This window comes from Anabas testudineus, chromosome 24 (assembly GCF_900324465.2).
Source record: "Anabas testudineus chromosome 24, fAnaTes1.2, whole genome shotgun sequence".
NCBI lineage: Eukaryota > Metazoa > Chordata > Actinopteri > Anabantiformes > Anabantidae > Anabas > Anabas testudineus.
In genome coordinates this window covers 9,041,967-9,067,583 of record NC_046632.1, presented here as the reverse complement: position 1 = coordinate 9,067,583, position 25,617 = coordinate 9,041,967, and the positions used below count along the sequence as shown (strand labels likewise).

The 25,617-nt window shown below is 40.0% G+C and overlaps 1 protein-coding gene across 1 annotated transcript; it reads left to right on the top strand.

Annotated features, from left to right (window-relative positions):
* Nucleotides 1-4,825: 4,825 nt before the first annotated feature.
* On the top strand, nucleotides 4,826-23,953 carry LOC113149616 (scavenger receptor cysteine-rich type 1 protein M160-like). Its single transcript, XM_026341826.1, has 27 exons — nucleotides 4,826-4,987; nucleotides 5,152-5,229; nucleotides 5,505-5,531; nucleotides 5,631-5,942; nucleotides 6,840-7,130; nucleotides 7,219-7,533; nucleotides 7,688-7,978; nucleotides 8,323-8,637; nucleotides 8,866-9,165; nucleotides 9,544-9,846; nucleotides 10,224-10,538; nucleotides 11,160-11,468; nucleotides 14,814-14,840; nucleotides 14,940-15,251; nucleotides 17,294-17,584; nucleotides 17,701-18,015; nucleotides 18,170-18,460; nucleotides 18,787-19,101; nucleotides 19,312-19,611; nucleotides 20,034-20,342; nucleotides 20,579-20,893; nucleotides 21,114-21,422; nucleotides 21,531-21,824; nucleotides 21,931-22,266; nucleotides 22,373-22,480; nucleotides 23,172-23,256; nucleotides 23,365-23,953. The coding sequence occupies exons 2-27, from the start codon at nucleotides 5,178-5,180 to the stop codon at nucleotides 23,513-23,515; spliced, it is 6,588 nt and encodes a 2,195-aa protein (XP_026197611.1). The 5' UTR covers nucleotides 4,826-4,987; nucleotides 5,152-5,177; the 3' UTR covers nucleotides 23,516-23,953.
* The last annotated feature ends 1,664 nt before the right edge of the window (nucleotides 23,954-25,617 follow it).

Sequence of the window (25,617 nt, the reverse complement as noted above, 5' to 3'; positions counted from 1 at the left end):
CTTGGGATTCTGCTTGTGGTTTATTTTGGAATTATGTTTGTAATAGGCTTCTGAAAATAATAATGACACATTACTGTATGTTGATTTCTGCACAGCAAAGCACAATACAGCTAAGTTATAATTGTTGAATTAATACAGCTACACACTTAGTTTATTCTTTGCATCTCAGTGAGTCTAATCTAGACAATAGGAACAACTTTGAAAGTTCTAAAGCAGAGACTAAGTGTAAGGCATTAGTGACTAATGAATGATGGTGAGCTGCTGATCAGACGGATAACTAGTGGACAGGAACAGAAACACTGCAGTGGCAGCTAGTGGACAGGTGAGGAGTGGCAAAAAGGAGGGATGTTTAAAACAGAAAAATGGAGCAGGTGTTTTTTTATCATTAATATAAACAGACTATAGGCTCACCTTTTGATTATTTGAACTTTGTCTGAAAGAAGAACAAAGTCATTTCTACAAGGAGGTAAATGTAAAAAACACTTTTTTATCATAGAACATTTATTGTCTATAACAAGGTAATATCACAATAAACGACCTGAACATGAGCCAAAAACCTGGTGCCACTGTTCCTAACTTGCTTTAAAAAAAAAGTGATCTATGCCTATTTATTTGACCCAGATGAGTTGCAACATCTTTTCCCATCAATGATGCTTATCTCTGGTCCTGTAATGATTTACCCAGACATCAATATGTGCTTAACCTCTTGTCCTCTGAAATTCTGGCATTAATAGAGAATACTGATGAGAAGTGTTGGATCACTTGGTCTATTAGTCTTCAATACTAAAGCCTCCTGCTGTGCTGATCTGGAAAAGATGAGTGAAGCCTGGTTTTGAAGAGATACTTCTACATCATGTGGTCGTCCTCTTGCCCTCCTGCCTGGCAGCTCCATCTCCAACATCCTTTTAACAATATATTCTCTCTCTCTAACCCATAGAGCAGAGCTGGTCTCACCACTGTCTTTTACACTCTTCTGTCACACAACACTCCTGACACTTTCCTCCACCCGCTCCAACCTGCCTGCACTCGCCTCTTCACCTCTTTTCCACACTCCCCATCACACTGAACTGTTGACCCCAAGTACTTAAACTCCTGCACCTTCTTCACCTCAGCCCCCTGTAACCTAACGCTTCTACCTTGATCCCTCTCGTTCAGACACATGTATTCTGTCTTACTACGCCTGACTTTCATGCCTCTTCCTCCCTTCTTTCCCTGTCATTTTCCTCACTCATCAGCTCCTCAAAATACTCCTTCCATCTTTTCTGCACACTCTCCTGGGTTGTTAGCACCTTTCCATCTCTGTCCTTAATCACCCTTATCTGTTGCACAGCCTTCCCATCTCTATCTCTCTGTCTGGCTAGCCTGTACAAGTCCTTCTCTCCTTCCTTCGTGTCTAACCTGTCGTACATCTCATCGTAAGCAATCTGTTTTGCCTTTGCCCCCTCCCACTCTACGCTGCACTTCCTTGTACTCCTGTCTACTTTCCTCAGTCCTTTCTACATCCCACTTCCTTTTAGCCAACCTCTTCCTCTGGCTGCAGTCCTGTACTTCCTCATTCCACCACCAAGTGTCTTTACCTTCTTTCCTCTTTCCACATGACACACCTAGCACCTTCCTACCTGTTTCCCTGATAACCTCTGCTGTAGTTTCCCAGTCATCTGGGAGCTCATCCTGACCGCCCAGAACCTGTCTCAACTTCTGCCTCCTCACAAGTTTCTTCATTCTTTAGCTTCCACCACTTGGTCTTATTTCTGTCCTCCCTCTCTTCTTCTTCCTGACCACCAGAGTCATCTTACACACCACCATGCGGTGCTGTCTAGCTACACTCTCTCCTACCACCACTTTGCAGTCACTAACCTCTCTCAAATGACCTCGTCTACATAGGATGTAGTCCACCTGCGTACTCCTACCTCCACTCTTGTATGTCACTCTGTCTCTCTACTTCTCTTCTAACTCACAGCCAACTTGTGGAGCATACCCACTGACTACATTCACTATCACCCCTTCAATTTCTAGCTTTAGGCTCATCATCCTGTCCGAGACTCTTTTCACCTCTAGAACATTGTTCACAAACTCCCCCTTCAGGATCACCCCTCCCACGTTTCTCTTCCTATCAACAACATGGTAGAACAATTTGTATCCTCCTCCAATACTACGTGCTTTGCTGCCCTTCCACCTTGTCTCCTGCACACACAGTACATCTACCTTCCTTCTCTCCATCATGTCTGCCAGCTCTCTACCTTTCCCTGTCATCGTGCCAACATTTAGAGTCCCTATTCTCAGATCTATGCTCCTGCCTTTCCTCTTCTCTCTCTGTCCACGAACCCTTCTGCCTCCCCTCTTTCTTCGACCAACAGTAGTCCAATTTCCACCGGGACCCTGTAGGTTAACAGCATCGGTGGCGGTCGTTGTTAACCCGGGCCTTGACCGATCCGGTATGAAAGTCTTATGGGCAATTTGCATGGTTATTTTGGCAATTTCTACGCCGGATGCCCTTCTTGACGCAACCCTCTCTATTTATCCGGGCTTGGGACCGGCACAGAAGTCACTGGCTTGCAACCCCTGTAGCTAGATTGGAAGACATTTCAGCATGTAACAGTATGATAAGCACAGATATAGCATAAATAAATAACTAAACTCAGTGATAATTGAATTCCATTTAGCTGCTTCAGTTTAAAGCTCGCTTACATGGAGTAACAGCTTTTTTGGTCAATTGAGTGTGAACATTTTAAGTAACCACTGTGCTAACAAGTCCAAATGCCTCCTCAGCTTCTTCAACTCTAAATCTCAATCAATAAACATGATGACTATATAGAACCTCCAGTGCCACATATCTCTTTCTGAACTTGAAAATGAAAATTTGAAAAAGAAATTTATAAAGATTTATCAACTGTACACTAGTTAAACATTAACGTGCAAGTGTGAATCGGTGAGGATGAAATTATTTTTGATGCTGTGATGAAATTAGGATAAAGGGGAAGAGAAAAATTCGGTGTGAAATGTGAAAACAGTTGACCAAACCAGGCAAACATAAAATGCTGAATAGACAGTTCAGTCAGGCTATTGTGTTGGATACATCCTTGCAATTTTGTAGTTGTTGTCAAGAAATCTTCAGGCTGCACTACGTACACTACTGTAGTTCACATTTTTGCAAACTGAAGAGTCTATCAGTCACAGTACCAGTGCCATTATATTGTGCATGACAGCTGGTTCCATCAAGTCAAGCGTTTGTGGGAAAGCAGGTAAGAAATCATATAAATATATTTTTTCTTTTGGGTAGAGAATTTTGAACTTTGATATAACTAACGCAACACAGTATGTTTGTTATTTAACGAATATGTAGTTTCATAGCATCAATAATTAAATTTGAAATGGATAGTTAACACAAAATTGCACAAAATAGGCACGATTTTTTTATTTATCCCAGAACAAGTTGTTTAAAATGTTTTTTGGCATCTTTAAGGTTCTGTGCAGGTGTTTTAACGTCTTATATTGTATGTGCATGAAGTAAAATGAAAGTTCACCTTTGACATTCATAACAAAAATCCTTTGACCTCAGATTTCCCTCTTATTTTGTGTCTGCTGCTGACCTTTGTTCTGTCCAGGAATCACCATTACTCTCGTACAGTGGCAAGAAAAACTTTGTGAACCTTTTGGAATTTCATGGTTTTCTGCATTAATATATATATTGTTAATATATAACACATAAAATGTGCTCTGATCTTCATCTAAGTTACAACAACAGAAAAACAGTCTGCTTAAAATAATACTAAACAAACATTACATGTTTTCATGTTTTTATTGAACCTAACATGTAAACATTCACAGTGCAGGTTGGAAAAAGTATGTGAACCCCTAGGCTAATGACTTCTCCATGAGCTAATTGGAGCCAGAAGTGAGAATGCTTAATGAGGTAAAGAAAAATCCTGGAGTGTCAGCTAAAGACTTGGCACATGCTAAAATTTTTGTTGACACATCAACAATAAGGAAAACATCAAACAAGAATGGAATACATGGGAGGACACCACGGAGAAAGCCATTGCTGTCCAAATAAAATTTTGCAGCATGTTTTAAGTTTGCAAAAGAGCACCTGGATGTTCCACACCACTACTGGCAAAATATTCTGTGGACAGATGCAACCAAAATAGAGTTGTTTGGCAAAAACACACAACACTGTGTAGAGAAAAAAAGGCACAGCACACCAACATCAAAACCTCATCCCCACTGTAAAACATGGCAGAGGGAGCATCATGGTTTGGTGCTGCTTTGCTGCCTCAGGGCTTGGACGGATTGTTTTCATTGATGGAAAAATGAATTCCAGAGTTTATCAAGACATTTTGCAGGAAAACGTAAGACCATCTGTCCGCCAACTGAAGCTCCACAGAGGATGGGTGATGTAACAGGACAATGACGCAAAGCATACAAGTAATTCAACAAAAGAATGGCTTCAACAGAATAAAATACTCCTTCTGGAGTGGCCCAGTCAGAGTCCTGATCTCAACCCAAGGGTCAACCAGTTATTAAGTCTACTTACTTTTTCCACCCCGCACTGTGAATGTTTACACGTTATGTTCAATAAAAACATGAAGACATATAATGTTTATGCACTATTATTTTCATCAGACTGTGTTTTTAGTTAGATGAAGATCAGAGCACATTTTATGACCAATTAATGCAGAAAACCTGAAATTCCAAAAGGTTCACAAAGTTTTTCTTGCCACTGTATACTACTAGGAGTAGTTATACTACCACGTTTTCATTAAAAGTGGGTGTGTTTTCCTGTTGAATATAATGTCTTTTCCCTCTCACACTCTGTCTTTAATAATTGATCAAAATGTCAATATGTGTCCAGTTTGTAGTCCAAGTGCAGGCAGTCCACTTTTTTCATAAGAATTGAGTCTTGGGTCTGGGTCTTCTATCTTTTTAGGCAAGATGTATTTTGAATTTTGAGTTCAATTTAAGAGTTGTCCAGACCTGGATTTAAAAGGTAAGATGACTAAACCTATTGGTAAAAAAATCCTAATGACTTCTAAAGAGTTAGGAAGCTTTTCTTAAAGAAAGACAGATGAGGCACTGCAGTGAAATACAATCATTTCTACAAACGAAGAGTACAAATACTTGATTTGTTTCATTTCAACCACACCTTGACAGCTTTTGAACTACCCTGAAGAACCAGTATGATCTTCCTGGCTGCTGAAAGACTACATTTTGCTCTTTATTTGTCAATTGGTGAGTTCCTATTTAATTTAATGGGTTCTTTTTCAATTCTTCAGTGTAATTAGTGTCCTATTTAGAAATACATATCTGATACATAGAATTTTGTAACTGAAAATTTGTTTTAATGTTCGTCCTCCAATCAGTATGACAAAGTTAATGTTGGACAACTGTGGCTTAACCTGATACACTGACAAACTGACCAATTACTTCACCTTGCTGCATAAAATTGTTTAAAATTACCAAAGTATCAGATTTAATTTCAACATTTTACCAATATTTTACCATAGGTTTGCTGAGCTTACCACTGCTTACAGGTTAGTAGGTTCCACATCTTCTTCTACTAAATACTTTCTTGTTACTGACTTTATGGTGACACAGCCTAAAGCTACTGTGTCTCTATTTGTCATTTCCAGAATGTGAGAAAATTAGGCTGGTTGGTCCTTCTCGCTGCTCTGGTAGAATTGAGGTCTACTACAGAGACAGCTGGGGAACCGTGTGTGATGATCACTGGAGCATTACCAACGCCGATGTGGTGTGTAGGGAGTTAAACTGTGGGACAGCTCTTGAGGCCAAAAAGAGTGCCTTCTTTGGGCCTGGAAAGGAGGAGATCTGGCTAGGTGATGTGCAGTGTAATGGTGATGAGTCTTCCATCCTCAACTGCCAGCACAGACCACTTGGGCAAAATAACTGTGGCCATGGTGAAGATGCTGGAGTTGTCTGTTCAGGTAAAACTGACTTTACTCATTTATCTTAACTAAGCTTGCCTCACTTGGTTGGACAGGAGTTGAGACAGTGTCCATTAGATAAAAAGCTGCTGCCACATAACGTAGCACAGAAACTGATAATATAGGTGCTGCTATGCAGATCTAGTCACATTAAGACAGATTATGTTCTGTCTTTTTGCTAAATGCATCTAAATTGAAGCTGGAGCAGGCCTTATAATATGAAAGATGAACATTAGCGTGATATTGCAGAGTAAGTGAAAGTTCTAAAACCTATGTTACAAGTCTCTCCCCCAATTTATATAAACAAACATCCATAAAATGTGGAACTGTGGAGAGAGAAGTTGAGAAATGCAGCTGTGGACAAAATCAGCTAACACAGCATTTATCCTAACTGATCATTGCTTTGTGTTATTTAAAAAATAGACACTGTTTTGTCAGTTCGCAATTTATTGTGTACTTTAAGGGTTATGGCTACCTGTGTTGGCAGTTTAGTTGCAGCAGAGGAGCAACAGCAAGGTCAGCACATGACTGCAAATGTAAAGTGCAAAGGGCACAAAGTACACAAGTGACAGAACAGCATTCAATCACATGACCTCATTTTGCTCATGTTTGTAAGATTGGTAAAAAGCGCGTTCCAGTCACATACTTCCACCTCATGTCACCTTCATTCTTCTTGTTAAACAAAAATAAAGCAGCATCATTAGGTGTGCTAAATCTTTTCTATAATGGACATGTTTGGGAAGTGTGGGAGAGATGCTGACACATTAGTTTATGCCTAGCAGTCTTAACAAACATGTTTGATTGCAGCATACTTAGGGAAATAGTTCAAGCTACTTGTGACTCAATTTTGAAGCTAGAAACAATGGCAAACTATTCTTTGTATGTATCTCTTTGCAGAACACGTGAGGGTGGTTGGTGGAAGTAATCGGTGTAGTGGCAGAGTGGAAGTCTATCATAATGACCAATGGAAACGAGTATGTAGCAGCGATTGGGGAAAGGAAGAAGCTGATGTGCTGTGCAGAGAGATTAGCTGCGGCACTCCTGTCCTGACTCTAACACACGGTTTTGCAGCGAAACCCGACGTAGTTGGAATAAAAACTAATTGTTTTGGAAATGAGAACTCTCTCTCACAGTGCACACTTCAAGAGTTGAAGGGAGGATGTGCTGCCGCTAATGTTTTCTGTACAGGTAAGTCATCCATCTGACCAAAACATCTGTAATTTTGTGTTGAAATAAGCATGCCTTTAACTTATTCTTATTCTTTTCAACTGGACAGACAGTAAACCAATTCGTCTGATAAATGGGACTGATAAGTGCTCTGGTCGAGTGGAAGTCTACCATGATGGACAGTGGGGCACAATTTGTGATGACAGATGGGGGATGCAGGAAGCAGCTGTCACCTGCCGACAGATGGACTGTGGGAATGCACTCTCAGTCCAATACAAAGCCTACTTTGGCAGAGGTCAGGATCAGATTTGGATGGATGATATTGACTGTATTGGCCATGAGAAGGCTATTGGTGACTGCTCACACAGAGGTTTTGGAAGAAATGACTGTGACCACAGTGAAGATGCTGGTGTTGTATGCTCAGGTAACACTGTTCTTGTTGCTCAAAAATGTCATAGTTGGTGAAGTACTTGACAAAATGCGTGTAACTCCCCAGTGTTAAATAGCAGAATGATAGAACGATGACTCTGAAGAGATGAAAATACCAGACTTAGCTGTTTTATCTGCTTATTTTCCAGAGACTGTCAGATTGATTAATGGACCTGACCAGTGCTCTGGCAGGTTGGAGGTCTTCCATGATGGCCGATGGGGGAAAATCTGTACCAATAACTGGGGTCTTAAAGAGACCACAATGGTGTGTAAAGAGCTCAATTGTGGAAATCCAAAAAAATCACAAGAGAGCTTCAGTTATGGTGAAAGTGGACTGAGAAGCTTCGTAAGTACATGTGCTGGCAGTGTGAGCTCCATCAGCCAGTGCACTCTTCAAGAACACACAGGAACATGTGAGGGTGTTTCTGTTTCATGTGTAGGTAAGACACAAAAGATAATGTTTACTGCAGCGTGTGGATGAGATGTGGAATTGAAGTTATACCAGATTTTGAAAACATAGTTAATACTCATTGTTTTTGTTTTTTTTCATTTTTGGTTTTGGTTGTTTCATAGTAATGTAAGGGAAAAGGCATTATCACTCAGAGTAGGTGGGAGTGATGATTTCTGATATGCTTAAATGGCAGCTTTAGCTTTTTATCTGCTGTTATTAATATGTTGTCCCTTTGGACTGTAAAGTCAATTGACAGTTGACAATGTGAACCATAATATATCATTATGTTAGTTGAGGTTGTAAAAACTTTCAACATTGTGGACCTGTCCCTAGGTTTTACACCAATAAGACTTATGAATGGCACTGACCGCTGCGCCGGCAGAGTGGAGGTTCTGCATGATGGCCTGTGGGGAACAGTGTGTGATGATGAGTGGGACATCAGAGATGCTCAGGTGGTGTGCAGAGCCATGGACTGTGGGACAGCTCAGACTGCCAAATCCAGTGCCTTCTTTGGTCAAGGCCATGGAGTCATTTGGCTGGATAATGTAAATTGTATTGGTAATGAGACATCCCTTGTGCACTGCCAACGTCCTTCCTTTGGAGGAAATAACTGTGGCCATGGCGAGGATGCTGGTGTGGTGTGTTCAGGTATCATCTCAGTTAATACTGGAGTTGTTCACTCCTCTTTGTTAGCACGTCATTTACTTAATTTCACACACTGACATTTATGCTTTCATTTACTCATTGCCTCTGATAGATTTAGCTGATTAGTGTCAAGCATGAAAATTGCGATAGAATTGATTGTGATAGAATCAACTTCAAACATATGAAAAGATCAACTAACTAATTGTTGATTCTGTCTGCTTTGCTTTCCAGCTTCCATTAGGCTGATAGGTGGGACTAACCAGTGCTCAGGCAGGGTCGTGATCTATTATAACAAGCGCTGGTCGCCAGTCTATAATGTCAACTGGGGAACGAATGAAGCCAATGTGGTATGCCGAGAAATGAATTGTGGAGATCCTGTAAAGGTCACTGGCTCCTTCGGTGAAAGTGGAGATCTGAGGGGATACAAGATCAGCTGCACAGGGGGAGAGAGTTCACTTATACATTGCACAGTGACAGACCATACCAGGAGCAGCAACGATCATATTCGAGAGGCAACTGTTGAGTGTTCAGGTACAACTTATACAATGGGGAAATTTGAATTTCTCCTTTTTTATTGACTAAGGTAATATAAAATAGAAAAGGACATATAAATCATTATATTGGGTATTTTTAGACTAGCACTATTGCAACACACTTGGCTGATGCACCGACAGTTAACTGTAAGTGTTGGTTAATTGCTGCTTTACAAAAGACATATTAATGCCCAGTACAGTCCTCAAACTGTAAGTCAGTACCAAAACTCTATGCCCCTGGAGAATGCAAATGTAGGAAGCACAACCGTAAAGTTTAAATTTAGTCTTTTAGGTGATTATAAATTAGGCCAAGAAACTAATATCACACATGCAAAGTTGGACTGCTTTGATTTTCATGTAACACTATCATTTTCAGGCAATGTGAAATTATCTGGTGGGCCCAATCGATGTTCTGGAAGAGTGGAGTTTTATGACAAAGGGCAGTGGGGAACTGTGTGTGCTGAATCGTGGGATATGAACGATGCCACGGTGGTGTGCCGGCAGCTGGACTGCGGGGGGGCTCATAGGATTACCACGATAACTGGGCATGGCACAGGGCAAACCTGGATTGATCAAATTGAATGCAGTGGAACAGAGGAAATGTTGGCTCAGTGCCCACAAAGTCCATTTACAGATAAAACTTGTGACGTCACCTCACTTGCTGGCGTTGTTTGCACAGGTGAGATAAAGTATTTGGCTACTAACCGTGTCCAAAGTAAGAGTTTTGTCTATTCTTGTAATTTTTATCACATATTTGTAAATGTAATGTCTGTTTTTTATATGCACTTCAAAAAACCTCTACATTTCTACAAATTGCAATATAAAAATTCAAAGGGCCACTTACAAGGTGTTTCTGACTATTTCAACATATATTAGATTTGCAGATGTTGCTTAGTTGTCAACTATAACAAACATTATATTGTTTTAAAGTTCTTTTTCAACTGTGTTTAATTGAACTGCAAAAAGTAGAAAGTTCCTTATTTTTCATCTCTCATATCTTTAACTATAGTAACAGTTTGATAGTCCATAATCACTTTAGTGTACTTGACTTCACAGGGAGTTTGGAGGCGCGGTTGGTCAATGGTAAGGATGAGTGCTCTGGCAGAATAGAGGTTCGTCAAGGCGAGGAGTGGAAAACAGTGTGCGACTCAGAGTGGACCCTGAATAAAGCTCATGTGGCGTGTGAGCTGCTGGAGTGCGGACGTGCCGTGAAAGCTCCCGGCGCTGCCAGTTTTGGCCAAGGCAGTGGGCAACAAGTGGAGGCTAGGGGTCCATGTTTCGACAGTGCAACATCTCTTAAGCAATGTTCGCTCAAAGGTTTCAAAGCGGGAACATGTGGGCATGAACATGATGCTGGTGTTCTCTGTGCTGGTAAGGACAACATTCTCACATCTAGTTGTAATATGGTAACATCATATCATAAAAACAGTGGCACAGAAAATGATCAGATGTTCTGTCAATAACATGCTAAATCCTTAGAAGGATTGTTCAACATTTTAGGAAAATGCTTCTTTCTTACCTCTCTGTGGGATAAATATGTTGCTACAGCCAGTGGCTGGTCAGCCTATCTTGGCATAAAGATTAGAAACAGGCTAAAAGAGCAGTGTATTTTGCATCATAAATCTAATGTGTTAATTCTTTAATTTTAACTGTCTCGGTTGATAAATTTCAGAACAAATCAAAACTTTCAATTTCTCTATTTTCAGACTTGGTGCTGAGCTTCTCTTACTGGCCGCTGGTTGTAGTTTATCTTCAACTCTAACTCTCCTACACTGGTTTACCTAAAAGACACTAATACTTGTATACTTATATGTAAATTACATTTACATTGTTTCTGAAAATGCACCTGTGCAAATGTGACTTACATGTGTAATGTGAATTAACACACACATATGCAAAATGCAATATGCAAAAATAAGTATCTGAAAAAGTATGAATGTAAACAAATGACTCAAGGACTCTCCTTTGCACTTGCACTGTTTCCATATGCAGCACCACTTCGATTGGCCGGCGGCTCAGGCCAATGCTCTGGTAGAGTTGAAGTCCTCTATAAAGGCCAGTGGGGAACTGTGTGTGATGATGAATGGGGGATGAGCAATGCCGACGTGATATGTAGACAGATTGGCTGCGGCCATGCAGTATCAGCTCCCACAAGTGCACACTTTGGCAGAGGCACTGGTCCTGTATGGCTTGACAATGTGGAGTGTTCAGGTAAAGAGTCTGCTCTCACACTATGTAAGCATGCTGGCTATGGATCGAATAACTGTGGGCACGCTGAAGATGCTGGTGTTATCTGTTTAGGTAAGAGGCTCGTTTTAAATTTATAATACAATATATTACCTCCTAACTGAAACCATTTGAGCTGTTATCACACAACTAATCCGTTACAATTAATGATTTATTTCAGGTGCTCGATAGAGTCCGGCTCCATAGGTCAACTGGGGTGACAAAGTTAAAATCACCTGCACTGTAGCAACAGATCATTCAGGTGGAACATTCATCCTGAAAAAGACCCAAGGATGATTTCAAAATTTTCTGAACGTAAAGCTGCAACTTTTTCCATTCCTAAAGTGGACTTCAACCCCACAGGATCGCACTTCTGTGAATATCAGAAGAAACTACCCAATCAAGTCATCTATTATCCTCAAGGAAATACTCCTGTCAGTCCAGTTGATCATAATTAGAAATGCAGACTACAGGCGTGTTCATATTTTGTAATATTGTATTACTTGTTGTAAAAAATATGCCTTTGTACTGCATTGCAACTGGAGAAGCCCAGCATCTCCCTTATTATGTTTGTAATAGGCTTCTGAAATAATAATGACACATTACTGTATGTTGATTTCTGCACAGCAAAGCACAATACAGCTAAGTTATGATTGTTGAATTAACACAGCTATACATTTAGTTTATTCTTTGCATCTTTGAACTCAGTGAGTCTAATCTAGACAATAGGAACAACTTTGAAAGTTCTAAAGCAGAGACTAAGCGTAAGGCATTAGTGACTAATGAATGATGGTGAGCTGCTGATCAGACGGATAACTAGTGGACAGGAACAGAAACACTGCAGTGGCAGCTAGTGGACAGGTGAGGAGTGGCAAAAAGAAGGGATGTTTAAAACAGACAAAATGGAGCAGGTGTTTTTTTTTTTTTTTATTAGTTTTTCATTAGTATAAACAGTCTATAGGCTCACCTGTTGATTATTTGAACTTTGTCTGAAAGAAGAACAAAGTCATTTCTACAAGGAGGTAAATGTAAAAAACACTTTCTTTTCTTTCACTCGTCTATAACAAGGTAATATCACAATAAACGACCTGAACATGAGCCAAAAACATGGTGCAAATGTTTCTAACTTGCTTATAAAAAAGTGATCTATGCCTATTTATTTGACCCAGTTGAGTTGTAACATCTTTTCCCATCAATGATGCTTATCTCTGGTCCTGTAATGATTTACCCAGACATCAATATGTGCTTAACCTCTTGTCCATTGAAATTCTGTCATTAATAGAGAATACTGATGAGAAGCATTGGATCACTCTATTAGTCTATTAGTGTTCAGTACTAGAGCCTCCTGCTGTGCTGATCTGGAAAAGATGAGTGAAGCCTGGTTTTGAAAGGACACTTCCACATCATAAAATCAGTCAAGTATAGTCACAGAAGGCAAGCAGTTTAGTCGCTGTTTTCATAGAAGACATTTCAGCATGTAACAGTATGATAAGCACAGATATAGCATGAATAAATAACTAAACTCAATGATGATTGAATTCCATTTAGCTGCTTCAGTTTAAAGACATGGTGCTGTTCATCCTGGCACGCTTAAACAAAGTAACAGCTTGTTTGGTCACTTAAGTGTGAACATTATAAGTAACCACTGTGTTAACAAGTCCAAATGCCTCCTCAGCTTCTTTAATTCAAAATCTCAATCAATAAACATGATGACTATATAGAACCTCCAGTGCCACATATCTCTTTCTGAACTTGAAAATGAAAATTTGAAAAAGAAATTTATAAAGATTTATCAACTGTACACTAGTTAAACATTAACGTGCAAGTGTGAATCGGTGAGTGTGAAAAATGAGGATGAAATTATTTTTGATGCTGTGATGAAATTAGAATAAAGGGGAAGAAGGAAATTGGGTACATGTGAAATCAGTTGACCAAACCAGGCAAATATAAAATGCTGAATAGACGGTTCAGTCAGGCTATTGTGTTGGATACATCCAAGAAATCTTCAGGCTGCACTACGTACACTACTGTAGTTCAAATTTTTGCAAACTGAAGAGTGTATCAGTCCCAGCAACAGTGCCATTATATTGTGCATGACAGATGGTTCCATCAAGTCAAGCGTTTGTGTGAAAGCAGGTAAGAAATCATATATATATATTTTTCTATTGGATAGAGAATTTTGAACTTTGATACAACTAACCTAACACAGTATATTTGTTATTTAAAGAAATAGGTGGGTCATAGCATCAATAATTAAATTTGAAATGGATGGTTAACACAAAAGTGCACAAAATAGGTAATAGATTTTTGATTTATACCAGATAAAGTCTTTTTAAAATGTTTTTTGCATAAAAAAAAGGAAAACCGCCTATATATTTAGGCTATTTAAAAAAAAAAAAGTGGTGTGGGGCTTGTACAAATTCAACTTAAAAGGGCTGTGAATGATAAGCAGAGGTGGGAGGGCACCGGTGGTGAGGTTCAATGTTGGAAGTCATTGGTCAAGTTCACCTTTTGACATTAGTTCATAACAAGAATCCTTTGATCTCAGGTTTCCCACTTACGTTTTTCTGCTGCTGATCTTTGCTCTGTCCATGAATCACCGTTACTCGCATATACTACTAAGAGTAGTTATACTACCACTTTTTCGTTAAAAGTGGGTGTGTTTTCCTGTTGAATATAATGTCTTTTCCAAATAGCAACGTAGATGTTGTGTAAAACGCAATGAAATTCCCTCACAAGCTCTGTCTTTAATGATTGATCAAAATGTCAATATGTGTCCAGTTTGCAGTCCAAGTGCAGGCAGTCCACGTTTTTCATAACAATTGAGTCTTGGGTCTGGGTCTTCTATCTTTTTAGGCAAGATGTATTTTGAATTTTGAGTTCAATTTAAGAGTTGTCCAGACCTGGATTTAAAAGGTAAGATGACTAAACCTTTTGGTAAAAAATATATATAAATTAATGACTTCTAAACAGTTAGAAAGCTTTTCTTAAAGAAAGCCAGATGAGGCACTGCAGTGAAGCACAATCATTTCTACAAACGAAGAGTAATAATGAAGAGTACAAATACTTGATTTGTTTCATTTCAACCACACCTTGACAGCTTTTGAACTACCCTGAAGAACCAGTATGATCTTCCTGGCTGCTGAAAGACTACATTTTGCTCTTTATTTGTCAATTGGTGAGTTCCTATTCAATTTAATGGGTTCTTTTTCAATTCTTCAGTGTAATTTGTGTCTTATTAAAAGACATACATATCTGAAACATAGAATTTTGTAACTGAAAGTTTGTTTTAATGTTCTTCCTCTGATCAGTATGACAACCTTAATGTTGGGCAACCGTGGCTTATCCCGATGCACTTTTGCTTAAAATGACCACAAGTATCAGATTTATTTACAAAGTTTTACCAATTTGTTGCCATAGGTTTGCTGAGCTTACCACTGCTTACAGGTTAGTAGCTTTAACATCTTTTTCTACTAAATATATTGTTGTTACTGACTTTATGGTGACACAGCCTAAAGCTACTGTGTCTCTATTTGTCACTTCCAGAATGTGAGAAAATTAGGCTGGTTGGTCCTTCTCGCTGCTCTGGTAGAATTGAGGTCTACCACAGAGACAACTGGGGAACCGTGTGTGATGATCACTGGAGCATTACCAACGCCGATGTGGTGTGTAAGGAGTTAAACTGTGGGACAGTTCTTGAGGCCAAAAAGAGTGCCTTCTTTGGGCCTGGAAAGGAGGAGATCTGGCTAGATGATGTGCAGTGTACTGGTCATGAGTCTTCCATCCTCAAGTGCCAGCACAGACCACTTGGGCAAAATAACTGTGGCCATGGTGAAGATGCTGGAGTTGTCTGTTCAGGTAAAACTGACTTTACTCATTTATCTTAACTAAGTTTTCTTCACTTTTAAATGGTTGGACCCGAGTTGAGACAGTGTCCCCTAAATAAAAAGCTGCGGCCACATAACGTAGCACAGAAACTGATAATACAGGTGCTAATAGGCAGATCTAGTCACATTAAGACAGACTATTTTCTGTCTTTTTGCTAAATGCATCTAAATTGAAGCTGGAGCAGGCCTTATAATATGAAAGATGAACATTAGCGTGATATTTCAGAGTAAGTGAAAGTTCTAAAACCTATGTTACAAGTCTCTCCCCCAATTTATATAAACAAACATCCATAAAATGTGGAACTGTGGAGAGAGAAGTTGAGAAATGCAGATGTGGAGAAAATCAGCTAACACAGCATTTATGTTAACTGATCATTGCCTTGTGTTATTTAAAAAATAGAAAATGTTTTGCAGAGATGGGTAGTAACGAGTTACATTTACTCCGTTACATGTACTTGAGTAACTTTTTCAAAAAAATGTACTTCTATGAGTAGTTTTACTGCACCCAACTTTTTACTTTTACCTGAATATTTTTGTGTAGAAGAAACTCTACTCTTATTCTACGACGAACAACCCCTAGCCTCATGTTAAAAACATGTTTTGTTACACACAATGAAAACGAACAGCTTTGTTATGCTGTGTCTTCTCTGTCTGCCAAAACAGACACATTTCAGCGTATAAAAACTCTACGTCTAATCTGAGGAAACACAATGAACGATTTGTCTGTTATATCGTTAATAACGTTTAAATCCTCTACAGTTTCGCTTCTGTAGCGTTTGTGGCTATGTGGTGGATTTTGTTATTTCAATTGCCACCAAATGGCGACCGATCCTCCTTTGGTTAAGTTAACTTTAGCAAATGGAACTGAAATGTGTTATTTGTTAATGTTACTGCCATTAGGAGTTCAGTGTGTCAGTGTCAAAACCACAGGGTGGCAAGAGTTCAGGAAACTTTTCATGTCAAACATCAGCAGTGTGGCAGCCTGTACATTATGAGGGTAAGAAGAATGCACAGACCTACATTCTTTTGAAAACCACTCCAAGAACCTTGAAAGCCAACTACTATTGAAGTAGTTCAATAGTCTGAGTGAAAATGCCACACATGCAGACACAGTTGATTGTAAAGTGAGCCCTCTGTTGTTTGCTGCCATTTGGAGGGCAACTCAATATACACTGGAAAAGTTTAATTGTTCAAAATGTCTGCTTTATTTTGTGATATGTTTTTACTTGATGTGTTTTCATTTTTATTTATTTCATTCATCTTATTTTATTATTTGGAATGTGTCTGCATTATCATTTTAACTGGCTGCAGTGTTTACATAGTTTCTAAGAAAATAACTAAATGAATCAGAAATTACGATGAAACAGTTACTCAGTACTTGAGTAGTCTTTTCACCGAATACTTTTTTACTCTAACTTGAGTAATATTTTGGATGACTACTTTTTACCTCTACTTGAGTAATGTTATTTTGAAGTACAGCTACTCTTACTTGAGTACAATTTTTGGCTACTATACCCACCTCTGTTGTTTTGTCAGTTCACAATTTATTGTGTACTTTAAGGGTTATGGCTACCTGTGTTGGCATTTTAGTTGCAGCAGAGGCGCAACAGCAAGGTCAGCACATGACTGCAAATGTAAAGTGCAAAGGGCACAAAGTACACAAGTGACAGAACAGCATTCAATCACATGACCTCATTTTGCTCATGTTTGTAAGATTGGTAAAAAGCCACGTTCCAGTCACATACTTCCACCTCATGTCACCTTCATTCTTCTTGTTAAACAAAAATAAAGCAGCATCATTAGGTGTGCTAAAGCTTTTCTATAATGGACATGTTGTGGGAAGTGTGGGAGAGATGCTAACGCATTAGTTTATGCCTAGCAGTCTTAACAAACATGTTTGATTGCAGCATACTTAGGGAAATAGTTCAAGCTACTTGTGACTCTAAGCTCTGGCTTGACAATTTTGAAGCTAGAAACAATGGCAAACTATTCTTTGTATATATCTCTTTGCAGAACACGTGAGGGTGGTTGGTGGAAGTAATCGGTGTAGTGGCAGAGTGGAAGTCTATCATAATGACCAATGGAAACGAGTATGTAGCAGCGATTGGGGAAAGGAAGAAGCTGATGTGCTGTGCAGAGAGATTAGCTGCGGCACTCCTGTCCTGAATCCAACACCTGGTTTTGCAGTGACAAGCGACGTAGTTGGAATAAAAACTAATTGTTTTGGAAATGAGAGCTCTCTCTCAGAGTGCACACTTCAAGAGTTCAAGGAAGGATGTGCTGACGCTAATGTTCTCTGTACAAGTAAGTCATCCATCTGACCAAAACATCTGTAATTTTGTGTTTAAACTTTACCTCAGTCCCCTCTAAATAAGCATGCCTTTAACTTATTCTTATTCTTATTCTTTTCAACTGGACAGACAGTAAACCAATTCGTCTGATAAATGGGACTGATAAGTGCTCTGGTCGAGTGGAAGTCTACCATGATGGACAGTGGGGCACAATTTGTGATGACAGATGGGGGATGCAGGAAGCAGCTGTCGCCTGCCGACAGATGGACTGTGGGAATGTACTCGCAGTCAAATACAAAGCCTACTTTGGCAGAGGTCAGGATCAGATTTGGCTGGATGATATTGACTGTATTGGCCATGAGAAGGCTATTGGTGACTGCTCACACAGAGGTTTTGGAGAAAATGACTGTGACCACAGTGAAGATGCTGGTGTTGTATGCTCAGGTAACACTGTTCTTGTTGCTCAAAAATGTCATAGTTGGTGAAGTACTTGACAAAATGCGTGTAACTCCCCAGTGTTAAATAGCAGAATGATGGAACGATGACTCTGAAGAGATGAAAATACCAGACTTAGCTGTTTTATCTGCTTATTTTCCAGAGACTGTCAGATTGATTAATGGAACTGACCAGTGCTCTGGCAGGTTGGAGGTCTTCCATGATGGCCGATGGGGGAAAATCTGTACCAATAACTGGGGTCTTAGAGAGGCCACAATAGTGTGTAAAGAGCTTAATTGTGGAAATCCAAAAAAATCACAAGAGAGCTTCAGTTATGGTGAAAGTGGACTGAGAAGCTTCGTAAGTACATGTGCTGGCAATGTGAGCTCCATCAGCCAGTGCACTCTTCAAGAACACACAGGAACATGTGAGGGTGTTTCTGTTTCATGTGCAGGTAAGACACAAAAGATAATGTTTACCGCAGCGTGTGGATGAGATGTGGAATTGAAGTTATACCAGATTTTGAAAACATAGTTAATACTCATTGTTTTTTCATTATTGGTTTTGGTTGTTTTATAGTAATGTAAGGGAAAAGCCATTATCACAGTGATGATTTCTGATATGTTTAAATGGCAGCTTTAGCTTTTTATCTGCTGTTATTAATATGTTGTCCCTTTGGACTGTAAAGTCAATTGACAGTTGACGGTCAATGTGAACCATAATATATCATTATGTTAGTTGAGGTTGTAAAAACTTTCAACATTGTGGACCTGTCCCTAGGTTTTTCACCAATAAGACTCGTGAATGGCACTGACCGCTGCGCCGGCAGAGTGGAGGTTCTGCATGATGGCCAGTGGGGAACAGTGTGTGATGATGAGTGGGACATCAGAGATGCTCAGGTGGTGTGCAGAGCCATGGACTGTGGGACAGCTCAGACTGTCAAATCCGGGGCCTTCTTTGGTCAAGGCAATGGAGTCATCTGGCTGGATGATGTAAATTGTATTGGTAATGAGACATCCCTTGTGCACTGCCAACGTCCTTCCTTTGGAGAAAATAACTGTGGGCATGGCGAGGATGCTAGTGTGGTGTGTTCAGGTATCATCTCAGTTAATACTCTGTGGAGTTGTTCACTCCTCTTTGTTAGCACATCATTTACTTAATTTCACACACTGACATTAATGCTTTCATTTACTCATTGCCTCTGATAGATTGCTTTATTACACTTGTGATAAAGCAGAGAATCAACTTCAAACATATGAAAAGATCAACTAACTAATTGTTGATTCTGTCTGCTTTGCTTTCCAGCTTCCATTAGGCTGATTAATGGGACTAACCAGTGCTCAGGCAGGGTCATGGTCCATTATAACAACCACTGGTCGCCAGTGTATAATGTTGACTGGGGAACGAATGAAGCCAATGTGGTATGCCGAGAAATTAATTGTGGAGATTCTGTAAAGGTCACTGGCTCCTTCGGTGAAAGTGGAGATCTGAGCGGATACAAGATCAGCTGCACAGGCAGAGAGAGTTCACTTACACATTGCACAGTGAGAGACCATACCAGGAGCAGCAACGATCATATTCGAGAGGCAACTGTTGAGTGTTCAGGTACAACTTATACAATGGGGGAATTTAAATTTCCCCATTTTTATTGATTAAGGTGATGTAAAATAGAAAAGGACATATAAAATATTATATTGGGTATTTTTAGACTATTTTAGACTTTAGCACTATTGCAACACAGTTGGCTGACGCACCGGCAGTTGGTTAACTGCAAGTGTTAGTTAACTGCTGCTGTGTCAGATGAAGCAATCAAGCTATTTTACAAAAGACATATTAATGCCCACTACAGTCCTGAAACTGTAAGTCAGTACCAAAACTCTATGCCCCTGGAGAACGCAAATGTAGGAAGCACAACCGTAAAGCTTAAATTTAGTCTTTTAGTTGATTTTAAATTAGGCCAAGAAACAAATATCACACATGCAAAAGTTGGACAGCTTTTATATTGATATAACCACTATCATTTTCAGGCAATGTGAAATTATCTGGTGGGCCTAATCTCTGTTCTGGAAGAGTGGAGTTTTATGACAAAGGGCAGTGGGGAACTGTGTGTGGTGAATCGTGGGATATGAACGATGCCACGGTAGTGTGCCGACAGCTGGACTGCGGGAGGGCTCATAGGATTACCACGATGACCGAGTATGGGCACGGCCCAGGGCAAACCTGGATTGATCAAATTGAATGCAGTGGAACAGAGCAAATGTTGGCTCAGTGCCCACAAAGACCATTTACAGATAAAACTTGCAACGTCACTTCAATTGCTGGCGTTGTTTGCACAGGTGAGATAAAGTATTTGGCTACTAACAGTGTCCAAAGTAAGAGTTTTGTCTATTATGTTAAGTTTTATCACACATCTGTAATTGTAATGTCTGGTTCATTACATGTGTTTCTGACTATTTCAACATATATTAGCTTTGGAGATTTGGAGTTGCTTAGTTGTCAAGGGTAATATTATTACAATCATTATACAACAGTTTGATAGTCCATAATCACTTTAGTGTACTTGACTTCAAAGGGAGTTTGGAGGCGCGGTTGGTCAATGGTAAGGATGAGTGCTCTGGCAGAATAGAGGTTCGTCAAGGCGAGGAGTGGAAAACAGTGTGCGACTCAGAGTGGACCTTGAATAAAGCTCATGTGGTGTGTGAGCTGCTGGAGTGCGGACGTGCCGTGAACGCTCCCGGCGCTGCCAATTTTGGGCAAGGCAGTGGGCAACAAGTGGAGGCTAGGGGTCTATGTTTCGACAACACAACATCCCTTAGGCAATGTTCGCTCAAAGGTTTCAAAGCGGGAACATGTGGGCATGAACATGATGCTGGTGTTCTCTGTGCTGGTAAGGACAACATTCTCACATCTAGTTGTAATATGGTATCATCATATCATAAAAACAGTGGCACAGAAAATGATCAGATGTTCTGTCAATAACATGCTAAATCCTCAACATTTCAGGAAAATGCTTTTTTCTTATGCTTTCTTAAACTAGCAATTGAAGTATGAATATAAACAAATGACTCAAGGACTCTCCTTTGCACTTGCACTGTTTCCATATGCAGCACAACTTCAATTGGTCGGCGGCTCAGGCCAATGCTCTGGTAGAGTTGAGGTCCTCTATAAAGGCCAGTGGGGAACTGTGTGTGATGATGAATGGGGGATGAGCAATGCCGACGTGGTATGTAGACAGATTGGCTGCGGCCATGCAGTATCAGCTCCCACAAGTGCACACTTTGGCAAAGGCACTGGTCCTATATGGCTTGACAATGTGGAGTGTTCAGGTCAAGAGTCTGCTCTCACACAATGTACGCATGCTGGCTTTGGATCGAATAACTGTGGGCACGGTGAAGATGCTGGTGTTATCTGTTTAGGTAAGACGATTGTTTTAAATGTATAATTCAATCCATTACCTCTTAACTTAAACCATTTAGGCCGTTACAACACATCTCATCAGTTACACAGTTTATGGTATATTTCAGGTGCTCTACAGAAACCCCAGATCACACTGAGTCCGGCTCCAGAGGTCAACTGGGGTGACAAAGTTGAAATCACCTGCACTGTAGTAACAGAGCACTCAGGTGGAACATTCATCCTGAAAAAGACCCAAGGATCGTTTCAAATTGAAAAATTCTCTGAACATGAAGCTGTAACCTTTTCCATTCCTAAAGTGGACTTCAACCACACAGGATCGTACTTCTGTGAATATCAGAAGAAACTACCCAATCAAGTCATCTATTATCCTCAAGGAAATACTGCTGACCTGTCTGTCAAAGGTCAATAATTATGTCTTTCCAGTTGATCATTATCTAGACTACTAACGGGTTAATATTTTGTAATATTGTATTACTTGTTTATAAAAAGTATGTCTTTATACTGCAGTGCAACTGGAGAAGCCCAGCATCTCCCTGACATCTCCACATGCAATGGTAATCTACAGCCCTGACAAAATATCAGTCACCCAAGGGAGCAGCTTCTCCATTACTTGCTCTACCAATTCCATATATCCTGGAGGTGGTTTCTATCTGATGAGGGGTGACATGAAAGCCAGTGAAATGAAGCGAGCCTTTGGACACTTGATCTACTACCTGGCAACTTTTGAATTTGGTGCAATAGACTATAAACAACAAGGAGAGTACACCTGTGTCTATGGTGTTAACATCTCCTCATATTCCTACCTTTCTGGTCCCTCCAAACCACTTCAAGTCACTGTAGTCGGTATGACCCAGAAAAGATTTCATTTCTGTTTTTATTCATTCTATCTAGTGATTCTAGATAATTTTCTCCTGTGTTAACTTATTACATGATTCTCTGATCCCTACAGGAACCTCATCGTCTTCACTTGTCGCAGGAGTTGTGGGAGGTCTAGTGGTGTTGCTAGTCTTGCTGGTTATAGGCTTCTTGGTCTGGAGAAAGAGATCGCAGGGCGCTGGTAGGTGGCAGATGAACATATCTTTTATGTTACAAATCTGCTGCGGTGCCGCATTTGTTTTAATGGCGGCACATGCATGTGACTTTATAATATAATATATATTTTCAATATTTAAAAAGAAAAGAAAAAACTGTGAGACATGGGAAAATTGCCACTTGTAGTAACAAATCTACAGATGAAATGTAGACTGCCCATCCAAAAAGTAAAGGTCACACACTAATATTTCATTGAACCGTCTTTAGCTTTGATTACAGCACTCTTCTGCAGTCGCATCGTTTTGATGAACTTCTGCAATGTCCAAAGTTGCGCCCATCACTCTGCAACATGGTACATGGACTCATCATCCTGTTTTCTTTGCTTGTTGTCAGTAATTTGATCCTTCTGAAACAGATTCTGTTGTGCTTGTCTAAGAAGTGAGAACCACTGCTTCAGTTAGCGTTAAATAATTTGTTGCCAGCTGAAAAATAATCATCCATGCAGTAATTATCCAATGGGAGGCTCTTACCTATTCGCTTAGTTAAATCCAGGTGGTGACTTTTTTTTGGATGGGTGGTGTAGAATCGTACTTGCAGCTTATGTGTTGCCCCCAAGTGGCCACAAGGCAAAAAAATAATAATAATGCAGTTTTGGATTAGGGTTTGACCAAACGTATGACTGCTATTGTCATGGTTATGTTATACTCACTTTTCAGGTGCAAGAGTTCAGTTCAGTAACAGGTTTGGAGGAGCAATCAAACCAAATACAGAAGACAGAAGTAATGGAGCACTTGATAAAAGGTAGAAATAAGGATATAAAGGTTGATGAGACTTACATGCAAAGTATGTCCATTTTATGTATTTTGAAAGACATAGTGATTGCACTTGTCACGCTTCTGCCTTCTGCAGGGACCAGAATAACCAAATGAACGAGTATGTTGAACGTGGTCGGGGTCAAGGAGACAAGAACGCAGATGTTGAGTTTGACAACACTGTTGAGAGAGTTCCTGAAGACCTGGCTGGGAGAGTGTGTTATGAGCTTGAACCGCTCGTTCTTTAATAATGAAACAATAACTGTTTTATGTGGGTTTCCTAAATTCAAATTTGTAATGCAACACAGGGCTAAAGAGCAGTGCTGCTGAATTTTCGTTGGGCCTGTAACCACACCCATCGGTGAGGTCATAATGCACTGACACACCCTGGGGTACACGTCTGCATCATAAGCTGCAATTTGAAGTTTAACCTTTGGAGGTCAGCAAAAACTTTTGACGTGCTAGGATTTGTGTGTTCTTACATGTATTTTTAAGCAAAAATAAGAACAATTTTAACAACATGTAGAGAATTAACTGCAGACATTTTAATCACAATCACAAAGCTCAGCTCTACTGACCTGTTGGAACATAATAACCTTGCATAGTACATTTGATTTACTTTTTACATTGTCTTTCTTTGCTTTTTCGGCAAATGTGAGCACCGTCAATAAATTTGCATTTCTTACCATGTTGCAAATTTTTTATTTAGTTTCCACATTGTTACTATTATTATTGGGGAGAAGGTGTGCTTTAATTTTATCAATACTGTGTTTGGACACTGCATTTGGATAAAACATCATTAGACATGTTGGGCTAGTTGCCAAAAGTAAGGTATTTCACTAAATTGTTGTTTTTTTACAGTAATAGGTAGGTAGGTAACTTACCATTACACTGCTTTTTCACAGTTTTCCCATATACTAAGATTTGGCACAATAGAAAGTAATACTCATTTACACATCTCTTTTGTGTAAAGACATTTCTTCTGCTTGTGGCTGACTAAGCACTCTCCCATAGCCTACCCTTAAATCCATGTATAATGCTTGAAAAGCCTTGAGCTAAACCAACTAAAACTAAACATGATTATCTGCCAGGGGGAAACACCCTAGTGCAGGGCTATTCAACTAAAATTTAAAGAGGTCCGGTTACACAATATTTTTGGAAGCAAAGGTCCAGAAGATTATAATGTCTAACTATTTACTGCGATATATTATCAAGTAGCCTGCATGTAATCAATACTTGACTATCAATCAAATTAATTCAGTACAATTCAAAAACCTTTTGACAAATGTATTGTTATGTAACATCAAACTGAGCATGTGGCTCAAGATCCTGGTGGACTGGTCTGATACTAGCAACTTTCTGTGATCGCACTTCAGATTTGAGTGGGTACGTGTGTTCAAAACCTTTGTGTTTTGTCTCATAATACTGTTTGACATTGGCACTTTTAATAAAAGCCACAGTTTCTGAACATATCAGACACACAGGACAGAAAGGAGTCTGTCCATTCTGGATTAAAAACTGTCTTACCGTCACTTTATTCATTTTCTCCTCTCTGTCGTCTGTCTCTCTCCTCTCTGTCGTCTGTCTCTCTCCTGTCTGTCGTCTGTATCTCTCTCCTCTCTGTCGTCTGTCTCTCTCCTCTCTGTCGTCTGTCTCTCTCCTCTCTGTCGTCTATCTCTCTCCTCTCTGTCGTCTGTATCTCTCCTCTCTGTCGTCTGTATCTTTCCTCTCTGTCGTCTGTCTCTCTCCTCTCTGTCGTCTGTATCTCTCCTCTCTGTCGTCTGTCTCTCTCTCCTCTCTGTCGTCTGTCTCTCTCCTCTCTGTCTTCTGTATCTCTCCTCTCTGTCGTCTGTCTCTCTCCTCTCTGTCGTCTGTCTCTCTCCTCTCTGTCTTCTGTATCTCTCCTCTCTGTCGTCTGTATCTCTCCTCTCTGTCCTCTGTATCTCTCTCCTCTCTGTCGTCTGTCTCTCTCCTCTCTGTCGTCTGTATCTCTCCTCTCTGTCGTCTGTATCTCTCCTCTCTGTCCTCTGTATCTCTCTCCTCTCTGTCGTCTGTCTCTCTCCTCTCTGTCGTCTGTCTCTCTCCTCTCTGTCGTCTGTATCTCTCCTCCCTGTCGTCTGTATCTCTCCTCTCTGTCGTCTGTATCTCTTCTCTCTGTCGTCTGTATCTCTCCTCTCTGTCGTCTGTCTCTCTCCTCTCTGTCGTCTGTATCTCTCTCCTCTCTGTCGTCTGTCTCTCTCCTCTCTGTCGTCTGTATCTCTCTCCTCTCTGTCGTCTGTATCTCTCCTCTCTGTCGTCTGTATCTCTTTCCTCTCTGTCGTCTGTATCTCTCCTCTCTGTCGTCTGTATC

Bases quoted from the DNA above. Each gene is read 5' to 3' on its own strand.
- LOC113149616 (XM_026341826.1), top strand. From the start codon at position 5,178: ATGATCTTCCTGGCTGCTGAAAGACTACATTTTGCTCTTTATTTGTCA. The intron at 7,131-7,218 runs GTAAGTCATCCA...TCAACTGGACAG, and splicing joins CGCTAATGTTTTCTGTACAG to ACAGTAAACCAATTCGTCTG. The intron at 21,825-21,930 runs GTCAATAATTAT...TTTATACTGCAG, and splicing joins TGCTGACCTGTCTGTCAAAG to TGCAACTGGAGAAGCCCAGC.